The sequence below is a fragment of the Borostomias antarcticus genome (genome assembly GCF_949987555.1).
Source record: "Borostomias antarcticus genome assembly, chromosome: 10".
In the NCBI taxonomy this organism is placed as follows: Eukaryota; Metazoa; Chordata; class Actinopteri; order Stomiiformes; family Stomiidae; genus Borostomias; species Borostomias antarcticus.
The window spans coordinates 15,750,281-15,773,137 of record NC_140243.1 but is presented as its reverse complement, the minus strand read 5'-3'; the positions used below and the strand labels follow the sequence as shown (position 1 = coordinate 15,773,137).

The 22,857-nt window shown below is 46.0% G+C and overlaps 1 protein-coding gene across 1 annotated transcript in view; it reads right to left on the bottom strand.

Annotated features, from left to right (window-relative positions):
• Nucleotides 1-22,857, bottom strand: part of LOC311314026 (CUB and sushi domain-containing protein 3-like) — a gene marked incomplete at both ends in the record, with an annotated part of 136,469 nt that overhangs the window by 78,505 nt on the left and 35,107 nt on the right. The window contains 18 exons of the mRNA XM_084444309.1: nucleotides 395-551; nucleotides 898-1,067; nucleotides 1,587-1,775; nucleotides 5,059-5,274; nucleotides 6,288-6,404; nucleotides 9,004-9,192; nucleotides 9,485-9,672; nucleotides 10,392-10,530; nucleotides 10,921-11,115; nucleotides 11,736-12,062; nucleotides 12,377-12,559; nucleotides 12,663-12,775; nucleotides 12,970-13,073; nucleotides 15,586-15,707; nucleotides 16,015-16,139; nucleotides 18,258-18,345; nucleotides 19,538-19,615; nucleotides 20,789-20,901. Coding sequence (XP_084300435.1) covers nucleotides 395-551; nucleotides 898-1,067; nucleotides 1,587-1,775; nucleotides 5,059-5,274; nucleotides 6,288-6,404; nucleotides 9,004-9,192; nucleotides 9,485-9,672; nucleotides 10,392-10,530; nucleotides 10,921-11,115; nucleotides 11,736-12,062; nucleotides 12,377-12,559; nucleotides 12,663-12,775; nucleotides 12,970-13,073; nucleotides 15,586-15,707; nucleotides 16,015-16,139; nucleotides 18,258-18,345; nucleotides 19,538-19,615; nucleotides 20,789-20,901 — 2,813 coding nt within the window. The remainder of the gene's footprint in view (nucleotides 1-394; nucleotides 552-897; nucleotides 1,068-1,586; nucleotides 1,776-5,058; nucleotides 5,275-6,287; nucleotides 6,405-9,003; nucleotides 9,193-9,484; nucleotides 9,673-10,391; nucleotides 10,531-10,920; nucleotides 11,116-11,735; nucleotides 12,063-12,376; nucleotides 12,560-12,662; nucleotides 12,776-12,969; nucleotides 13,074-15,585; nucleotides 15,708-16,014; nucleotides 16,140-18,257; nucleotides 18,346-19,537; nucleotides 19,616-20,788; nucleotides 20,902-22,857) is intronic.

Sequence of the window (22,857 nt, the reverse complement as noted above, 5' to 3'; positions counted from 1 at the left end):
GATTTTAGCTGTAAGAGATTAAGATTAAGGTGTTATTTGTAAATACTGTATGTGGTGGAGATGAGTGACACCTTTTTCACGCCAGGAAGTATAAGGCTGATTTATTCAGTTGAAAGTCGGGATTGTGCCAATTTGGGGTGTAAGTGTGATAATACGTTTGTAATCGTATTTGTTTTCCACCAGGCTGTCAGGGTTGTAGAAATTACAGTATTCTTGAAACAGTTGTGATGTTTATATTTGTATTGAGGAATGGCAGGTCTTGGGGTGAAATTTCTAGACAGGATTTCAATATCGTCCCATGAGTTGTGTTATTGGTTTGGGTGAATCCGTTTACAAATTTATATTAATTGGTTTGCCAGATAATAGTTGAGAAAATTTGGTGGATGACACTTACTGGAGTAGGTGAGTCTAAAGCCACCTGCCGTGCCCTCCTGGTCGGAGTAGAACTCCAGCCACAGGTGGTTGGAGGTGCTGGTGAGGGCCAGGCCCAGCATAGAGGAGCCGCTGTAGGTGCCCAGGACCGGGGCGGCGCTGTCCCCGCCGTCATACACCTGAACCGGAGCAAGGACACAGCACATCGGATCAGAGATACAGAAGAGAATAATTACCTTTCACAGGGTACCAGAGTCAGAGCCATGGCAACCATGACTAACTAGGTTCCGCCTCAGACAAGCAATTTTATGGATGAATTTATGGCTGAAGGTATAAGCTGTACAACAACAACAACAATCACTATATAATTCCAAACAGATCTCAGTACAAAGACTCCTTGGTTGCACTTCCTGTAGTCGACAGAATTAAAATTCAACTGCAACCTTACTAGAGTGTATATTATTAAATCCATGGTAGATTTATAACTGAGCGTAAATTGAGATGCTGGCGGTGGTTTTCCTGTACCTTGAGAATGTCCCCGTGCGCCAGTTGGAAGGTGCTGGCAGAAATGTTGATGCCCTTGCCAGCTTGAACCTGGATGCTGTACACACATTCATGGCTGTTGTCGTAGTCCAGCGGGTAGTTGGGAGACAGCAGAACTCCCATGTTGTTAGACACCGTCGAACCACACTCGGCTGCAAGACGACAGCAGGAGAGGACAGTGAGAAACGTAAAATGACAGCACACCGGAGCCCTCCTATGAAGTCAATAGACTGTATTTGAGACCTTGAGAGTATAACATACCAAATAAGATACATTTGGCTGTATATTTACCCTATCTTGACATTAGAATATAGAATAAACACCTAGACTTCTTAACACTAAGGCAGGCAGGCTTACTACATCTACATCTGCAGTACAGTCATGGCCGTGTGACTAGGGGTGGCATTGAGAAACGTTAGTTGTGAGTTTTTGCCCCTCCTTTTTTTTACATTGAGTGCTTGTGCCGTACGAGGGCCATACTAGGAACGTACTAGGGCTACCATGCAGATTTTTGTAAGTAATAATCTATGAAGTAAATCTCTAAAATGGATGTTGGATGTCTTCACATCCAAGCCTCTCCTGTTCTATGGGCCTTGCCACGGAATTACCTGAGGTAGACTACCTATTTAAACAGAGAGCAGGTACGCAAATGAAAGCAGCTGACCACCTACCCACACACCTTGGCAGAGGGACGCTCCACATGCGCCGACCACCTCCCAAGCACACCATCTCCCTCACCCCCTGCAGGCGGTAGCCCGTATTGCAGGAGAAGACCAGCGAGTCGCCGATGCCGAAGCTGGTGCCTGAGTGCCAGCCAAACATGGGCGTCCCAGGGTCCTCACAGGGCTCCAGATCATACTCTGGACAAACAACATCAGTGCCGTCACACTGGGTTCCTAAAGAAATACTGACAGTGTCACACACAGGGACAGAGGGCCAGGGACAGGACCACTGTGCTGGTATGGAGGACCAGAGGTCCAGGGACAGAACCACTGTGTAGAGGGCCAGAGGGCCAGGGACAGAACCACCATGTAGAGGGCCAGAGGGCCAGGGACAGAACCACTGTGTAGAGGGCCAGAACCACCATGTAGAGGGCCAGAGGGCCAGGGACAGGACCACTGTGCTGGTATGGAGGACCAGAGGTCCAGGGACAGAACCACTGTGTAGAGGGCCAGAGGGCCAGGGACAGAACCACTGTGTAGAGGGCCAGAGGGCCAGGGACAGAACCACCATGTAGAGGGCCAGAGGGCCAGGGACAGAACCACTGTGTAGAGGGCCAGAACCACCATGTAGAGGGCCAGAGGGCCAGGGACAGAACCACCATGTAGAGGGCCAGAGGGCCAGGGACAGAACCACCATGTAGAGGGCCAGAGGGCCAGGGCCAGAACCACTGTGTAGAGGGCCAGAGGTCCAGGGACAGAACCACCATGTAGAGGGACAGAACCACCGTGTTGGTTTAGAGGGCCAGGGACAGAACCACCATGTAGAGGGACAGAACCCCTGTGTAGAGTGCCAGAGGGCCAGGGACAGAACCATCATGCTGGTTTAGAGGGCTAGGAACAGAACCATCATGCTGGTTTAGAGGGCTAAGAACAGAACCACCATGCTGGATCAGATAAAGTAATCGGGAGACTACATTTTTATTTTCCCTAAAATCAAACTTTTGTCTTTTTTTATATTTTTTTATTAAGAATAATAATCTGCCAACTCTTTCTATGAATGCCCTTTACAATTCATAAAAAAATACATTCCGAAACCCTTTGAACCAGATATTCGAATTCAACTTTTATTTCTAATAGATGTCTCTGCTTTGAGCTATATACAGTAGCATGTACAGTACATGTACTGATTGCACCACTGCTTGGTATGGGAACAGCGGACAGCACAGCCCTCAACTGTAAAGCCCTGCGGAGCGCAGCACAAACAGGCCAGTGCATCATCTCCCGCAGCTTAGCGGCTGAGGGCAAAACTGTTCCCATAACTCCAGGACATCTACATCAGACGGAGTGTAAGGACCCTTTCACACCTACGTTGTTTAGTCCAGACTTTCAGACTTTCCAGTTTGATCCGAACCAAATTGACAGGTGTGAAACCTCCCGGACCATGGTGCGCGGATCAAAGACTCGGTCTTTGGTCCGACCTCATGAGGGGGGTCTCGGCTCGAACCAAGGTTCGCTGCTGCCTAATGTGAAATCAAAGGTTCGCACTTTCGGATCAAACAGACGCGCGTGCATCCACAAACCAATCAGTGTCAAGTATAGGGAGATGCACCCCCATGCAAGCGATGACGACATACTGTAATGTACTGTAGGTCTGCCACCAAAAATCCTTTTGGTCCGCTGGTGTGAAAGCGAAAGTTATGAAACTAATCAATAAAAAAATAACAAATGTGAAAGCGCCAAACGGGATTCTGGTTCGGACCTTGGTCTAGACCTTTAGGCGTGAAAGCGCCCTAAGGGAAGCGAGGAGGATCCTTAAAGACGCCGGTCACCACAACCACAGACTCTGATGCCATCAGGCAGACGCTACTCCAGCATCAGGGCACATGGCCATCGGCTGCGAGACAGCTTTTTACCCCCAGGCCATCAGACCATTGAGCTCCTGAGCTGTGTGCACACTTAAATATAGCCTACCGTCTACCAATAGCAAATGCATTACTGTATGTCTATTATGTCCATATTATGTCCATAGTGTACAGTTTTATATAGCCATCTGTGTACAGTGTACCGATATACCAATGTCAATAATGTGTGTGTGTATCAGTCTGCTGATATGATGTTTGATATACTGTTTTTCCCATAAAAAATCTTACTTTTCTACTCAATGTATATAACTGCGCATTGAAGGATAACTTACACCTACGCATTTCACTCACTGTACACTCAGTACAGTGATGTGCCAATAAAGTGACTCGACTTCACTTGACAAATTCTTAATAGCGCATCACAATGACGCCCCTCTTGGCAGCCCATCCCCCGTCACCATAAGAGGGTGTTCATAGGAAGGGTTACCAGACCTTTGTTTTCCATTTCAAACATACAGCAGGAGAGAGATTGAAGACTGGGATCGGAAATGATAGTGAGAGTAAGAGTGACAGCTGGGGTTGAGATCCAAACGGATGCCACACGAGGAAATGAAAATACAAGGGGGGCAATGTCACCATTAAACCAGCCCAGGATGAATCAGTAGTAGGTTTTCCTTTCGACGCTTGTGTTTCTCTTACGCACCTACACTGGACACACCATGATCTTATAGTTCTGAGAAACTCCCGGAAGGCTCACCCTGGCTGTGCGTCTAGCATGGGGGAGGCGTCGCCAAAACCAGTCAATCAGATCAAAGGTTACAAAAGGTTGAATGGAATTATAATCAGGCAATCCATAGATGGTAATTGCAGCTCCCACATGCATAATTTCATGAATATTCATTGCGGCTCAAGTTACACTTCACTTCAGTGAGTAGCAGGCAAACATTTAGTTAGGAAGAGCCGCCCCCTCTTTCTCTCTCTCTTTCTCTCTCTCTGTCTTTTCCATACCTCCTTTGTCTGTCTCTCTCTTTTTGCCCTGTTTGATGTCCCTCTTTTTTGCCTCCCTCTCTCTTCACTCTGCTCTCTCTCTCTTTCTCTTTCTCATTCTCTTCTTCCCCCTCTCTCTCTCCCTCCCTTGATATGTCTCCACCGTCTGTCCGTCATTTCCTCAGCCTGAAGGGCCCTAGATGAAGGCTCCAATCAGAGGCACTGTGTACCTGACCTCTCTATATCCTAACTATCCAGCTCACATCTCTGGCTTCAAAGCCCAGTCCATCTTAAGACTGTTCTCACCCTTCATGACAAATTGCTCCTCGCATGTTCTTCTATGCGCTTTAGAGGGATTAACACTTTTGATCTCATCATTGAGTGTGATCACTCTCTTTCTCCCTCTCCCTCGCTCCCTCTCTCTTTCTTTCTCTCTCTCTCTTTCTCCCTCACTCTCTCTCTCCCTCTTCTTCTCCTACCTTCCTGTATCTCCCCTCTTCCTCTCTGTGACAGGGTTGGCCCAGGAACAGACACATTTCTAATTTGGAATTATCTCTCAAGTTGAACACAGCAGACCTACTTTACCCCCCCCCCCCTCTCTCTCTATCTCTCTCTCTCTGCCTCTTCGTTACCTGAGTAGGAGATGTTGAATCCCTGGAGTGAGATGGAAAAGTCAGAGATGAAGCGCAACTGGGCTTTGAAGTTGCCATAGAGACCGGCGTTGACTGTGACAGGCCGCTCAGCGCCGGTGAGGCGGGCTAGCGGCTGGGCGAAGCTGCCGTTCTCGGTGATCAGAAGATAGTCATGGTGGTCCTCCAGATGGAAGGAGTGGAAGGTGAACTGGACTCCTGTGGAGGGAGAGAGGAACGGGAGAGGACTTGAAATAATGATGCATGAAGTGCTAGAAAGCCAAAGTCACAAACGAGCACTTAACTCTCTAAGTTTACCTCCAGGGAACACATTAGTTCTCACTTAGCAGGAACGCCACGTCAAACCAACTTACAGAATCGAAGAATAGAAAGTTTATTCTTGCCATGTCAGCCAGTACAGGTACAGGTGCATGGCTTGTCCTTACAGTGTCTTAGCAGCACTTACCAGTTCTTCATTCCAGTCCTAGGTATGCAGCTAGACATTTAAAGGTTCCAAAATTGGCAATTTACTACGGTATCTGTAGTCGATATAGCCCTGATTTGAATATGCAGCCTGGTTGTTATAAGCAGTGCTCAATAAGCCATTGCAGAACTGAACTCTGGTAGAGGTGTGTGATGGCAATTATAGGCTGATGCCATCACCAACAGGACTCTCCTCCGTGTCATAGTTGACCAATCAAAAGTGTGCTGTCTGTGTCAACATGTACAGACAAGGATAATTGGTCCGGGTCAACCATTTGATTCGACGACAAGAGGCCTTGTACCCAAGCCATCTCATCTCTGTCATGACCCTCGTTATGAGTAACAAAGTCTTGATGTCAGACTTTCTGAAACTGATGATGTGTGTGCGATGTTACTGCTGGAAAGTTTGCACAGAGTAAAAATCACTATGCTATAAGCTTAGCTAGGCACCAGCTGCATAGGTAAGTAGGAATAACAATGCTCTATCTGCTTGTTGTTGCTCATTCTGACCTGGCTGACCGTCGCTATGCAACAACATCTGTAAAAGAATGCTTGTGTGCTCCGGATGCTTGGGACTCCTCGCTGTATCTCTGCCCGAGTGCACAGAGGGTCGCTGGTGTTTGCAAATATCTCATTAAAGTCTTAGCTAAAGACAGACAGTTTGCTGTATATTCAATCACTTCATTGATTCATTTCACTCACGAGCGCATGATTACAAAATGCAGACGAGCGTGGTGACGCTGCCCTACCTTTGCCGTGCCGGACCTCCACGCTCCAGGTGCAGTTCAGGGAGCTGGGGTAGAGCTCCGGGTACCCCGGCGACAGGATGATGCCCCCCGGGCCCCTCACGTCTCCTCCACAGGACGCTAGACGGAGAGGGGGAGGGGGGGGTAGGCGGCCCAGGAGAGAGGAGGTGGGGAGCGGACGGGTGAGGACGGCGGCCAGACGAAGGGAAGATGGAGGAGAGGTGGAGACACGGAGGGGGCAGGGGAGAAGAGAGATGGAGGGAAGACAGGAGTGAGGTGGGACTAATTGATGTGATGCTTTAGTCTGGATGTTGACCATTGACATATAATCTAGTGCCGGGCTTCTCATCTCATCGCTGGAAGTTAATGAGATAGCGCTGCTTCCCACTGGCTGCTGGGCCTCGAGGTTAATGTCAGAGCCCGGCGAAGGTTAACTGGATTAATTGGGTATTGTATAGCCGGCGCCGTCTTCTCTCTTTGTCATTGTGCTGTATTCACTAAAGGTTATCTCCCTAAAAAGGCCACTGCATTGTAAATATTTTGTATTCACGGCCAAAATTGCTGTCAGGGACCGTTTCCGTGTGGCTGCCTGCGGGAGGTCTGAAAGCCCCCTCGCAGATGCAAGTATTGAGCTTGACCGTTGAACGCGTCGTTCAAGCGCCGTGTTTAGTAGGTAGCGGATGCCATGCGGTGTTTTCGGGGGGCCATGGAGACACCTGCAGTTGAGGGGGTCAAGCTGCAAACCCCTCCCTCCCTCCCTCCCGTCCTCAACGCCGGCCCTCTCCACACGCCTCAGCCAAACACACAGCGTCAAGCCCAAACCCCTCACCCCAACCCCTCAAAAAACGCAGCAAATACATTATTAATGAGCTAAAATTACATAAAGTCATTAAAAGTGGATGTGAAAATGCGGCAAGGCCTTTGTTATGAGGTTGCTTGGGCGTGAGGCCAGCAGTCGTCGTGACTTGTGGCACACCTAGACTCCTTGGCTGCTCAGGGACTCAGAGCTGAGGTTAAGGAGCCTTTGGCCCATGTTCAGCAAATCTGCCTCTTCCAACTCCTAAGTGCATATTCGATTTCCACAGTAGAGGACAGCTTAAGTGGGAACATGTGTTCTATTCTTCTTGCTACAGCTTTGGTATGAGGGTAACAGCTATTTGTATTGTATTATACTCCAAAGCAACTGCTCTAAGGATGCAGGTATGCAGGAACATGGGGTTCAACTGAAGGAAAAGCATGAAGAGTATTTCAATCTTTAGAAAGTCCAGTTCAGTTCAGTTCTGAGTCTTAATGAGTGCTGTATTTGAGGGCTCAGTGAAAAGATCAACGCCCCGGCAAAATGACAATGGAGAGTTTAAAGCCGGGCACCTTTTTCATCGCTGCCAATCGTCTATGAGGGTGAGACCAATTAGCTGTCCACTCTCTGCATCGCATCATCCGCTCCGCTGAGAGGATGATGCGTGCCTGAGAGGACCTGCATGCCTCCAGAGATTGTGAGAGATTGTGGCCGACTCCTCCCATCCCGATCACAGTCTCTCTGAGTCTCTCCCCTCTGGCAGGAGAGTGCTGCAATCCATCGGGACCGGGTCCACACACCACAAAAACAGCTTCTTAACAAGGCTCACCACGACGCCCCCCCCCCCCCCTCCCCCCCCCACACACACACTTTGACTCTACCCCTGCACCCTTGCACACAACCAGTGATTGTACCCCATACCTTAACGGCACACACGTTGCACACACTGTATACATAAAACCTCGCTCATCCACCACACTACACTCTGCACACACACCATACTTGTACATTGATTCACACACACACATTCTGTATATATAACGTAAATTGCATTTGTGCCTCCCTTCTTAACAGTATGTCATATTTTGTATTTTCCACTGTATTTTGTTTACACTGTATTATATATTTGCACTTTTTTTTGTATTGCATTTGCACGGTCATGTCCTGTCCTGCACCTGCCCTATGTCGTCTGCAACCGCGAATGCCATTACCCTAGTCAGATTCCTAGTATGTGTGTACCATATACATGGCCAATAAAACTGATCTTGAATCTCGAATAATGGACGAGGGAAACGTACTGATGTGACTAGCCCAATAAAGGGGTAGCCCATAAATAAGATATTGCCAGTCACCAATCGGTGCGATCTGTTACTGGGCTTAATGCTTTTCTGCCACAAGCTGGTCATGACAGATGGGGAGAGAGGGAATCTAAATATGGTGTGCTGCGCAAGGGCAGAGGACAGCAGCGTTGCCTGGCTATCGGCGGTGACGTTATCTGCCTTTCGTCTGTGATGGACTAGTCAGTGGTTGTTCGTTAGGCCTTTTTACTGACCGCTTAAAAAAATACAAAATAAAAGACAGCTTCTTTTTTTTTTGCATGGCAGAGGTACAGCCCGATAGTTCGTTTACAATGCCGCAACAAGATGTGTCACAGCGCGTACACTGACAAGTTGACTGTAGATCGAGGTGTCAGGTGAAATAAGACTTGGCCCTCAAAGTCGGATTCCGATTTAATTGGATACAGATGCTGATATTTAAGGCACCGGGATATCATCCATACCTATGACTTCATTCTATTGATTTTATTTCCTTAACCTGGATGTTTTTTTTCCGATCATTTTCGAGGCACGGTAGTCAACTGTGCCGGTCCTCAGCGCGGCGGCTGGGAATCCCTTGTCTAGAGAACCAGAGAGTATGACGTACCATCACACGTGGGGAGCGGATGGCTCCAGAAGTGGTTCTTCTCACAGACCAGCTGCTCCTCGTGGCTCAGTCTATACCCTGGATCACACTGGAAGGACACTGTGGAGCCGATGGACAGGTCGTGACCATGGCGGATGCCGTTGACCGGGATGCCAGGATCCATGCAGGAGAAGGTGTCCAATGTCACGACTGGTTAGGGACAGAGAGTGGCAATTATCCAAATTGTTAGTGTCACAACATAAAACAGAAAACACATTCCCCTTGTTCACAGAAACAAATGGACAATAAAGTTTTATTGTACTGTACATATACAATATAATCACAGTCTGTAACAGGAAGCAGGCAGATCAGGTAAAGTCACATTATGAGTATTTAATTAGATTACAATGTCACATAAGAAGAACATCAGGGAGTATACACACAACAGCACACAGTCCTGGACCTGGATTCCCGCATATCCAGATATATTAGTAGATCTCACCCTCATAGAAGATCTTGAAGCCACTGTTAGAACGGCTGTTGTCGGTGGTGAAGAGCAGGTACAGGAAGTTGCTGCTGCTAAACAGGAACTGAGGCACCTGGGTCCCATTGAAGGAGCCAATCAGAGGAGAGAGCAGGTTGGACCCATCATGAACTTCCAGGAAGTCATAGCTGAGCTCTGTCTGGAACCTAAGAGAGAGAGAAAAAGGTGGGAGGGAGTGGAGAGAGAGAGAGAGAGAGAGAGAGAGAGAGAGGGAGAGGGAGAGAGAGAGAGAGAGAGAGGAGAAGCAGAGAGGAAGAACAAGAGGGAGAGGCAGAGAGATAAAGAGACAGAAGATACATTATTTTAATCTGACAGTTCAGAGGTGTTTTCGTTTTGTCCACTGTCCAAGACCATTCTAATATATTAAATATTTCCTTCTGGGAAAAACTGCCTCACACAGCATTTTGCTCTAATTATTGTGCAAAGATAGAATAAGAACAAATGTGTTTCTGTGAAATCTGACATTGCATAGATAGCTCTGTTCTTGCCCTCCGGGTCAAAGACTGACATCAACACAGAGTTCTCAATCACTCTGTCAGTGGCACATAATAAAGGCTTATACATAGACACATGAAAAGAAAAAAAATTAATATGCAGCATAATGAAACACCCTAAGTGTATTTAATCTTAATAACTACTGTAGGCGAGGTTAAATCCCTGGAGCCACACAATACGGGAAAACCAATTCTAACTAACAATGGTGGAGACCGAAGAGTTGATTTCCATCGTTTCTCTCCTTTTTCAGAGAGAGAGAGAGAGAGAGAGTGTGTGTGTGTGTGTGTGTGTGTGTGTATGTGCGAACGTGTGTGTGTGTGTATGTGTGTGTGTGTGTGTGTGTGTGTGTGTGTGTGCATGCCAGACAGACCTGTCAAAGCTCATCTTGATTGAGCGCCCCAGCTCAGCCTCGATGACCCACTCACAGCTGAGTGAGTCTTTGTAGTAGCCAGGCCACCCAGGGGACAAGATGACGCCGCCGGGCCCCGAGTAGTGGCCCCCACAGGGAGCTGCAGGCAGGCAGAGAGGGAGAGAGGGTAGGATGGAGGGAAGGAGGGAGGGAAATATACTGTACAGTTACTGACAGGCTAAGTACAGAGAGACCATTTTTGACTAGGCTTGCACTGCATGATAAATCCACTTGTTGTGGACAGATAAAGTATGTTTGTATGAAATATGTATGAGAAAAGGGGGGGGTGATCACTGATCAGATTCTCAGGGATCCTAATAAAAGTAGTGTCTAACAGAATAATAATTTTAAAAAATCATCATATGTACAAAAAAATCTAAGAGATCAATATCAATCAATACCACCATAAATAGAAAAGGAACGCAGGCGGAAAAAAAAAACAGAACTCAATTCTTCACATTCACATGAACCGATGTAAATCGACATGTACCTTCACACTTGGGGATGGGCCCGCTCCACATGACCTTGTCCCCCTCCAGCTGGCAGACGATGGTGTCGGTGCCCTGGGTCTTTATGAAGCCCTCCTCACACACCACAGAGATGGAGCTGCCCAGCTGGAAGCTGTCCCCGAAACGCCTGGCGTTCAGGGGGATGCCGGGATCCGGGCATTCGTTGTGCCCAAACGCTAGGGGGAGGAGTGGCGGTGACAGAGAGAGAGAGAGAGAGAGAGAGATAAGGGGGGTGGAGGGGGGGGGGGGATAAAGAGATGGAGAGAGAGATGGATGAAAGCAGATGAGCGAAAGAGGAAGATGAAGAAAGATCAGAGGAACATCTGGTGGCTACATGGCCTTGTAAATGAGAATGCAGCTAGACACAGATAAGGGGAATGAATGTGTCATTCTGTCTACGAGGGAAGAAAAGATCTGTCACACGCTATTGCGCGAACTGAACACGTCGAGATAACTAACATTAAACCTAGGCTGTGCCTTTACAGTGGACAATAGACACTGTCAGGCCAATGTTCTCAAACACTACCCAAATCAAAGGGGTGACATGCATTTGATGAGCTCTTTGATCAAATGTAGCCAATGGATTAATCTCAGAGGTGCAAAGCCTGTCTGACTGATGAACCAAAACAAGCACTGTGCTGTAAATTCCTTCTGACCGAGCTCTGATCTGTTATATAACTTCGCTGGTTAAATGAAAAGCCCATGTAGGGACAGGGGCTGGTAATTAGCACAAGCCACGGACATGCATCAGTTGTTTTCTGCAGTGTGTTTCAATCTGTCCCAACGCTGCACTCACTGCTGTATGTGATGTTGAAGCCCCGCCCGGACATGGAGTGGTCCGCCTGGAACTCCAGCTGCAGCACGTTAGAGTTGGACGTCAGGTGGGACGGAACCTCCGCCCCCGAGAAGCGCCCCAGCACGGCGGCACCTGACTGGTCGCCGTCCTTCACGGTCAGGAAGTCATAGGGCGGCTCCAGGTCGAAGTCGTTGAAGGCCAGGTGAATCCGGCTGCCCGGCTCCGAGATGATCAGCCAGACGCAGTTCAGGTTGTTCCCGTAGCCCTCTGGGTAGTCGGGCGACAACACCGTCCCCTGGGCCGCCGTGAAGTTGGAGAAACAGGGGACTGGCGGCAGAGGAGGGGGAGGAGGAGGACGTATACAGGAAACACCCTCAGTCGATTGTTTCGTTTGGGTGTTTTCTAGTCCAGTTAAAAATTATTTCCTCATGGCTTATCGTACTCAAGGCAAATTGAAATGGCACTTCAGTTCTCCACTATAGTTTTCTGCTGCTGTTATCGTCAGCTATCACGAGGAACACTGGCATTTGTGTACAGTAATAACGCTGCAGTCAAGCTACTAATTATGCTGTGGGCGCTACTATAAGCGTGATGTTTCATGCAGTTGTGTCGAAGCGCCCTACGTTCTAGAGTGTACTCACATATGCAGATGGGTATATTAGCTGACCACTGGTTATTGTTTTGGCAGGTGATCATCCTCTCCCCGATGAGCTCGAACCCAAACTGGCATTCGAAGCGCAGCACGTCCCCGTTCAGGAAGCCGCTGCCCTGCTGGTGCCCGTAGAGAGGCGTGCCGGGGTCCCCACAGCTCTCCTTGTCTATCTCTGTGAGAATGTGAGAAACGCAGAGAGGGGGGGCGGTCGGAACCGGTCTGAGAGTGCTGTCGTTATCTGTGAACAGGACAGGAGAGGAAAGGGGCTCGGGTACCTTTATAGTTGATCTTGAAGCCAATAGAGCCCACACTCTCGTCCGACTGGAGGTGCAGCCACATTTGATGGGACATGCTGACTATGAGGTCAGGGACAAAGCTGCCTGTCAGGCTGCAGATAAGAGAACAACAAAGCCAGAGGCTCGTCACAAGAACCACTCCCTTCATCCAATCAGACAGTTTGATCTGAGGGATGATATTACACAGTTTTGGTATATGGACGACTCAGAAAAGAAAGCCCGCTTTAAGCCACTGAAATGTGTTAATTAACCCTAGGTCTTTACATTGAATACTGTGGATACTTACACTTGGATGACTGTTCTGGAGTCCCCAACTTCCCCTCCATCTCCTATAGTTAGCTGGTCGTAGCCGATTTCCAAGTCAAACTCCTCAAAATTGATTTGGATGACCTGTTGAAGTACAGCATATTGCTTGCTGTTAAAGGCAGACCCCACAAACAGGTGCATGTGCTCTCTGCAGGCTCAACCTCCCGGTGCCAAAAGCCCCTCCTTGCCTCTGTATGTTTACATTTGATCAATTAGAAGATGCTTTTATCCAAAGCGACTTGCAATTATGGGCTAGAGTTAGGGTTAAGTGCCTTGCTCGAGGGCACAATGGGCACTTATTAGGTGGCCTGGCCCAGTCTCAAACCAGCAACCTTTCGGTCACTGGTCTCACGCTCTAACCACTGGGCTCAATCTTCTTCTTTTTTTGTCATGGCACACATGGAAAGAAACAAGCCTTTTTGAGCGATGGCTTTTCAATCCAAGGAAACATCTGCTTTCCAGTCACATGCACAAATACCATTGGCCAGACTAGCATGGCAGCCGCGGACTAGCATGCAGATCACGATTCTCAGTGAGTTATGACAACCATGATCCGTAGAGAAATCATGGTGCCAAGATTTCCCACAGCCATCCATCCTGGCAAGATGTCACAATTCATTTTGCAATTCAATAGGATTAAATGTTTGACCAAGGAATTACTGTGTCTATCAGTTTTAGAATGTCTATGGTTCAAGCACATCTTCATCCATCTTTGTGTGGAACCAGGGGCGGGGATCCTGGGGGGGTCAGGCATGTCCCCCCCAATATTTGAGATCATTAAAATTGTCCCCCCACCCCAATATTTAGGCCTTGATTTTCTTATTCTGCCGAAACAAATGCAACATACGCAAATAGTAAGTTACAATACTTGCTCTGAGCATTATTATTTACTTAATTAAAATGTGTTAAGCCATACAGCACAGAATAATTCTGTACAATATGGTATTATTCTCCTAGCACTTATTGTATAGTGGTAGTACACTTGATGCCTGCTAAATTATTGTAATGTAATGTAATATTAGGGCTGCTCCCTCTTATGTTAAAAGTCAATAGAATAACAGATGTACAGTACTACAACTCATTAATGAATCTTAAAAAGAAAATCAGAATGTAATGTTTAAAAACTGATAAAAAATGTATATAGGCAACATTCTCTTATCTTGTAACGATAATGACATTTAGCTCAGATCAAATTCATAAACATATAAGCAGCTGTTCATTTACATAAATACCCGTTTGAGATTGGTTTTGGAAGCAAGTCTCCGGTGGGGGAGTGGTGTTTACTGAATATGTTATACAGTACGTTGTACGTTGCCTGTACTGAAACAAAGACTCACAACAGATCCTCCCCCAAAACCTCACATCTATTCATCACACCTGTCACATCATTCACTGAGTTAATGTACACCTATGCAATGGCATAATTTTCATGAATTAATTATGCAAATAACAAACATCCTATCCTTACATATGCATAGCTTTTGATTAAGTCAACGACTGAGAGTCAGTCAACCCTTTCTAGAACAAATGGGCCTTCATTATGGCGTAAGTTGCCTAGATGAAATGGACGTTGAAACATTCTTTACCAACAGGACGGACAAAGATTCTTCCAGTAAGAGCCCACCCTCATCTATAAGAGACGTTCCCATTAGTAATGAGTTTTCAGAGCACGAATCCAACACTGAGAAGCAATCAGGTGAAGATATCATTTCACATCCACTACTGACCAAAATAATGAATTGCCTGTCTGTCTACCCTTTTGTAAATCCTTGCTGACTATTAACAATTCTTTTAACGTTAGCCTGCCATGCAAACACAACCTTGCAGTGGTATAAGATGATATAAAGAGAGTAGCACATTAATAAGGAGGTGAATGGAAACGGTATTTCCCTTGCAGAGTTCCCTAATGAGGAGTGCACTAACAGCACAGGGTGGCTCAATGCCATTCATGTCACGTCTGATCTGTTGATGCCAACAGCAACAGCATAATGGCAACGTGCTCCTCATCTCCCGGGTGTTTCCCTGCGGACGTGAGAAGACGGACATCCGCAGAACACACATGTACAACAGGCTCATTAGCCATGCACGCCTCTGCAGAATTATCATAATCACAATAGCAAAAAAAAAAAAGAGAGTAGCAAAAAAAAAAACAGTCAACATCAATGGCATCGCCGGGGAGAGCATGTCAGAATCAGCGCTTGCGTCATTTGCCAGACTCATCAGCGCTGTGCCTGGTGTTGGCACACAGCTGGAGGGTAGAACAGCTGGTCTGACAAAATGTGTCTGGTCAGTTGATGGTGAAACCGACCACTGCTTTATGAGTGCTTAGCAGTTTGGGGTTTATACAGGTACATAATCTGTTTACAAAGTCTCTTGTGACAACACAAACAAAAACAGCACAGTGATAGGTTTAGTGTCAGTTATGATGAGACAGTTCAGCTTTTCTGTGTCATTGCTTGTAGGCCACGTTGTTTGATATATAACAGCGCATTTCAATTTCTGGGAAATACTGCTGACTGTAGCATTAAATCCCGCTCTCTTATGCTGTATTATGAGATTTCATACCTCATATCAACTGATGAAGGGTCAAGTATACCTTATTGGGGTCACTGGCAGTGATTATCCAGACACACTGGGAGTTGCTCTCATACTGAATAGGGAAGTTGGGAGATGTGAAGGTGCCGGAAGGGCCCTGGAGATTCGATCCGCACGTTTTAACTGAAAAGAGTGAAACAATGGGTCAAACAGATGGAGGGAATGCTTTACACACTGAAAGAGCGACGCTTTGTCGATACAGATAAGAAAAAACAGACGTGCTCTTTGTAAACTAGGCTAATATGAGCTAGAGCAAACCAGTAGACGAGGCTTTGCTTTTGTGTAACACTGCAGCTGCTGTCATCATGCGATATTAACACAGAGTAAGGCTGAGCACCAGCTGCGCATGCTACCCGGGCCACGCCTTAATCAAACTCTTCGTCATCGTGAGGGGGCGGCGGACGGGTCCCAACTGCTCCGCTAGGCTCACCTTTGCAGACGGGCCTGTGGTCGCTCCAGGCAGCGAACACCTCAGCTACCCGTTGACAGGTGATGATCTTGGAGCCCTGGAGCACATGGTCCTCATCGCAGGTGAACTGAGCAGTTGCTCCGATGCTAAAAAGATTGAAAAGGTTTATTTTATTTTTTTTATTTTTTTTGGGGGGGGGGGGGTTAAGCCCAGAGGCACTCAATAATATAGTCCAATCACCAAGCACTGCTAAGATCATTTACAATTTGAATACTTATACAATATACAGTACATCAGCAGTATGTATCCCTTGGAGCGGTAAGCTGTCCTTTTTATTCCGTAGAGACCAGGAAGCTGTGATCACTGTTCCTTCATCGCTAACACTTGAGAGGGGAATGAATCTCTGGCTGCAGGCCAGACACACCACTGCACACCACAGCCGTACTTCAACAGCAAATATTGTGTGAATCCACCTGGTTACCTGGGATTAGCTATAATGCTACAGCATCTCATGTTTTATACAGAGGAGAGAAACCTCTAAACCCCCAAACACACACACACACACAGACACACACACACACACACACACACGCACACACATTTATTTATGTATGTATGTATGTATTTATTTATTTATTAACCAGGGCTTGTTCTGGAAAGCAGGTTTAATGAGATGGGAAATTTCCAGAAAACCAGATCCGTGCTGATCCGAGTTAGCTCAATCAGCCCTGAGTACAGAAGCACACCTTCAGTTAAGTGAGTGCATGAGGATGATAAAAAGTCATCATCAATGGAGCTCTGGCACTAGGATTCATTATGGCAAGCGACGAGATTTGGCTTCAATGTGGAAATGTGCAACAGCTGCTTTAAGCTCAGTATGAGGAAGGAGATGGGCAGAAACTCAGGGTTTGTTACAGAAAACCTGTCAGCGAGCAGGTTAGGTTCACAGAGTATGTTATCATAGTAGCCGACCCAGAGTTTGAGTTCACTCTCTTTCTAGAATGGAAAACTCAAGAGTTTTCACTAAACCCGCTTTCTTGAATACCCAGGGACAGTGCACATGAATCAACGTTTCAGTTCAGTCGAGATCACTTTAGTCAAAATTCACCCATTTATTTTTCATGCAGCAAATACAGCATATGGAATTTTGGCGGTGTGCTCTGTTCGGGGGGCCCCCTGCCTCTCACTGCATAGTGGAAAGCGTGATCGTAGGGGGGGGTGATAATTTAGATGTCCCCCCCCTCTGGGCCAGCTTGGCCCAGAGTGCCAGAAGAGGGAATGGCATTGATTTAGCCCCCTGCCTCCATGACGATCAGAGTGGGCCGCGATCAGGTAGTCGCTCAGAGGTAACTCAGCCCACTAAAACCGTCAAAGAGCGCCACAGGGGGATTGCTGTACATTATAGTCCCTGGCCTCCACAGGCCAACGCTTCGTGGAGTTCTGAAGGAGTACAACCTAAAGCCTCTGCCTCCATTGCGACCAGAGGGACCACTAGGATGGCCATCCGGAGATGTTTCGGCCCACGATCACCATGGAGCGCCACAGAGACTAGCACGTTAAATTCCCCTAGCCGACGCATAGTGGAATACCAGAAGAATGCAGTAATACCCCTGGAACAGAGAGCAACGATGACAACAGAGATGACATCGACAATAACACAGGCGGAGCAGGGGAGGAGGTGGGGCGAGCAAGCAGGTAGCAAGTGATCGACAGTAATGGCATAGCGAGCAATAACATGTTTTGACAGCTTAAATACATGTACTCTAACGTGCTGGACCTATGCTAAGACAGCTGACAGCCAGCTGGTAGGTTGCGCCTTTACGGGGTGTGACTGATTAAGCCGCTGCCGACTAGCCCGGCGTTGACGTCCGTGCCTGAAGTTGTGTCGGAGACTTCATTTTGTACATCAATGTAAATCTGCCAACTGAGTGAGCTAATGAGCTCATTTTAATCTGTACACACACATCCAGTCTACACAAGATTATGTATTCAGTCCCAGCTGGACTGAGATGGACGGACTCAGCGGTGTATTTGGGAAAATAAATATGAACATTTTGGTTGAACTGACTCATGCCAGTTAGCAGGTGCATTTATCCAGTACATTGGCTGCACACATTTACAATTTTTGTGCAGTGTGCGGAAGTGACTGTGTGACCCCAAATACACTACTACTGTACCTCCTACAGTATGAACTCACAACCTCGACATCATGGCGCTGCGCTCGTACCGTATCGTCTGAGCCCCAGAACATCTCTGACACTCACCTGAAGTCTGATCCGGAGCGTTTTCCGTTGTCAGGCTCTCCTGGGTCTGGGCAGTAGTTAGACACCTGCTTGATCCCTCCCTCGTTCACTAGGAGAAGGAATGGGCCAGGAGACACATGAGGCACTGTTCCAGCTCTGCTCTCTCAGGGGTAAACACCCAACATCTACCTCCTCAAACCCACCAAAATGGAGGGAATAAATTGTGACCCAATAGGAAATAAGAAAGTACATAACAGCGGCCACAATAATCGCTCTCTGGAGCTACATATACAGTACATAAGTAAGTACTTTGGATGAAGCTGTACGTATGTATGCAGTGTATGCAGAACATTTTGCTTTCTTCTCTGCTACAGCGACGGTTTAGTCAGGCAAGAAGAACAAGTTGCTAATGTCGTGCTACAGTAGCAATATATGCAGACAATCAAGAACTTTGCACTTTATATTAAGTATTGTGTTGAAAATGAACTTCATGAAATATGTAGAGTAATACATCATAAAGATGAAAAAGAGTATACCGTGATTTAACTTGAAGTCCATAAGCACTGTATTCCTATGTCACTGATAAGCCTCATTAGTTTTGAGTTAGTAACCGTGGGTTAGACTATTGCTAGAGTTGCAAGACAAAAGCACACATAGTGTGCAGCACAAGTAATTCAGTTGTGAGCTGATATATTGAATACTGGATCATACAAAAGCCAGCTGCATTATTCATGCATGTAAGCAGCATATTATGGCTTGTAAGGTAATAGAGATTAGGCCTGTTAAAACAAAGTGTTTAGCTCACTGTTGAGCAAAACCAGATTCAATTTCTGAATATATACTGTAATATTAATGGGTACCCAGCTGGGTATTACGACGCATTCGTTTTCATTTCATCCGAGGAGTACACAAATCATCCCCTGACCAGCCAGCCATGACGGCTGCAGACCACCTCCGCTCTCAGGTTAGTCATCTTAGACCGGTCAATGGAAGAAAACGTTTTGGGGCCCTGCAGCTCTCCAGTCTAGATGGACATTATGATTATGCTGGTACTGTATGTACACTATAGGTCTCGCCAAATTGCGTACATTTCTGTCAGGGCAGTGAGCCCCAGACTGGAGGGCAATAGGCTGTCAGAAAGACAAAATACTGCACTTTGGCAAAATCTAGTACTGTAGCTTAATGCCTTTCCCAAATGATGCAGTGAAAACAGAGAGCCAGCCCAAAACCCATACGAGCAACAACAACAAAAAAGCCCAAGCAATGAAACAAATTGCACAAGATACAAATAATAGACTTACTCAAAGAGAGTTTGTTAGTGCTGTCCTTCCCTGGTAATAATTTGACCCCTCTGGATTTGAGCTCTCCAGAGCTTTTCACTAGTTGAGAGCAATACAAAAACACATTAGATTAAAGAATGTACAGTAGTAGATGAGAGAAGATACAGTATTGGTTTCTTGTTGAATAATGATTTCCCCTATGAGGAACAACAAAAAACAATTGGTATTTGAGTGCATCTTTGCTGAGAGAATGGGCCATTGCCCTTGTTGTTATAGCGATTGATAATTACCTAAAAACAAAATGAGCGTGATACTCGTAAAATACTCGTGTGCATTCTTCATGTATCTCCGACATGTTTAACAGGGGTGAAAATTGATGATTGTGAGAATGTACTCAACTGTACTATCGTTGGATAGAAACATAATCTAAGTTAAGCATCCCTCAGACTGCTTTGCCAAAACATCTTAAGAATTATAATTATACCACGGGCCAACTTCCCACAGGATCCTGGTGATGTAAGCGACTGTCATACCTACACAGCAGCAACAACGCTCTGGCCAACAGCTATGGAAGACATGGCACTGTAATACAGCAAATTTGAATTTCAAACATCTGATGATTCCTCCTCTGTCCCCATTCAAAGGCAACTCATTAATTCAAGCTTTCTTTTCTGGGTGTCTGGGTGACCTAAAAGGGTGGCATATTGCTAGTTCCCACTGTAGCTGGTACAGAAATCGAGCTTTTAAAGCACAGCATATTCTTGTACTCCTGCACAATACCGTGTGGTACATACTGTAAGTCTGCAGTGTTTCATGCAATTGATCATGTGTCTTCATCCAAAGTGGGTTGCCAATAGATACATCTTCCAACATGCTATTGAGGAAAAGTTGGTTGTCAACGCATTTGGTCTTAAATAAATAAATCTATGAAAGTCTGAGTGATGGAGAATGCCAAAGTGAAGGATTATTGAATTGTTCTGTTGCTGTAGTCTCTGCAAACAGGCTGAAAAGTAGCCAGTTTCACAAATATTTGATAAACTACAGGGCTTTGATGTCAAGGGCTGAAACCAGAATAAAGGCACAGTTTTGCCTACAATAGAGGCATCCCATCCCCTTGCCTCCAGCACACCAGAACAGAATTCATTAAAGTCTTTAATATTCAGTTGACAAAGATCAAAAAGACATACCACACAGGCTAATTATAGTTATTTTTTCCTAAAGATCCTCTCAGTGTATGAATAATGTTTTGCAAGTTCACTGATTTAGGCTTACCTTGATATTGAGCTCTGAATCCTTTATGCCGATGGTTACTCTCCTTCACAAAATGGAGTCTTAGCCAGTTTTTGTTGCTGATGATGGGTGCTGGGATATTCATCCCAGATAGCCTGCAGGTGAAGATGAGGACATAGAGAGCCTGTAATGATACTACTGCAGCATAACCAGCTATAGCGGTTGCAAATTTAACCGTACATCGTTGAAATAACTAAATACATACATTCAGTTGAAACAACTGAATAAAAAGCATTAGACTTGGAATCCCATATAAGAATAATCATTTTCAGAGAATATCACAAAAAATGGTTGCCTGAGTTAGAGGCCTCCCTAAAGGAGACTCCCCTACCCATGTCAGGTCTGCTAAGAGCATTGCCCTGAAAATTATGCAAAGCTTCGGTCCCTGAAACCCAGGACCCTCTGCGACATCCGACGCATTGCACAGTATGCCCTGGTCAGTGTTCTGATCCCAGAGACTCAGCCATGCCAGAGGCCTCTCTGTATGGCTAGCCTGGCCTTTTATCTGCTGCCCCCCCCACACCCCCTCTAACCGCAGTCAAATGAGGACTAACACCAGCCCGGCTATTAAACATTAAAAAAGCAGTGCACACTACGGCATGGACGGAGGAGGTAATAAAATATGAGACGTGGAGCTAGTTCAGCATGTTATGTAATGGATTTGGCATTTTGACTAAAGGAGGGCTTCTCCCACTGAAACAGGCACAACAGGGAAGAAAAAATTAATAATGCTTCTTGACATTTGTTTTCCAGACATCTGGGAAACATTGGTCCACTTTATTCAGTTTTCAGTTCAGTTATATCAATTGGCTACTTAAACAGACAATGACGACACATTTACTAGCCTGATATCAGAACTGTCAACTCATTACACTCCATTGAGAACTTCAGTCTGACATTACCACACTACCATACCACACTAACCTATTTGTATGGGAGAGGGGGGTTTGTTTATAATGTAATTGCTGCTGCATAGCTGTGACAACCCCAGACAACATAATAAAAAATAGTAATAATGAAATAAAATAAAAACTTAGACAACATAATGACAACACAGAGCGAAGTGAAACAGTAATGTGATCGTAGGCTACTGTAACGAATGGAGGTAGACTATATTATTTCCACTACCAACTACTGTAGCCTACCAAACGTCCTTCAACTACAGTAATGTGAGTTCCCAAAAGCTCTCGCTGCAGCACCTCTCAAGTCTCATTGTCCAAACTAAATTTGACAACAGCATTAGTCCCACCCTTGAAGCTGATTGGGTAATCGTTAGAGCCTGTGGCATTCATTCATCAATTATTTTTTTACTCAGCTGTTTCATGCAGCAACATCAAAGCAAGAATCAGCAAACTTTTAGTGGGCGGATTCGAACGTCTGGACCCAGGCTACATTACACCTCTCTTCCGTCAGCAAACTAATATGATTCCAAATCCATTTCTGGAGTCATACACACTGAGTCAGCAAAGCCAATAGGTGTTCCTGGGGGGGAATGATAATTGATTCCACACAAAAGCTGACCTTTTCTTCTGTGCCATTTTATGAAATGTAAATGAAGCGAATTCAGTAGGAGGTAGGAATGGATGAAAAACCTTCTGTAACTGAGCTTTTCACAATGAAATGCTTGCTCTGCACACACAGATACTACAAACACCTCACAGTTTGGGCTGTAACTCAGTGAAAGAATTGATATGGACAATACAACCCTAAAAGTTGGACTGAGGGCCCTTCAGGCTCCAGGCAGTGACAGAGTATATTTAATGGTGGGAGAGTCCAATACGAACCGTACTCTAGCATAATGTCGGCTAGCAGGGAGAGACATGGTTTATGAGGAAAAAACACAAGTGAAAAGCGATTAGTTTTGTTGTCAAACGTTGTTGTATTCTTGTTGCATCTGCATGATAAAAGATGGATTGTGTCCAAATGGATGAATAAAATGTAATGCTATCTATGCAGCAACAGACCTTCGGCTGGCTCTGGCTGTTAGTTTTGTCGTTTTTTCAAGTTTGGATAAACAACCTCACTTTACAGCACACAGATAAATAACTTGT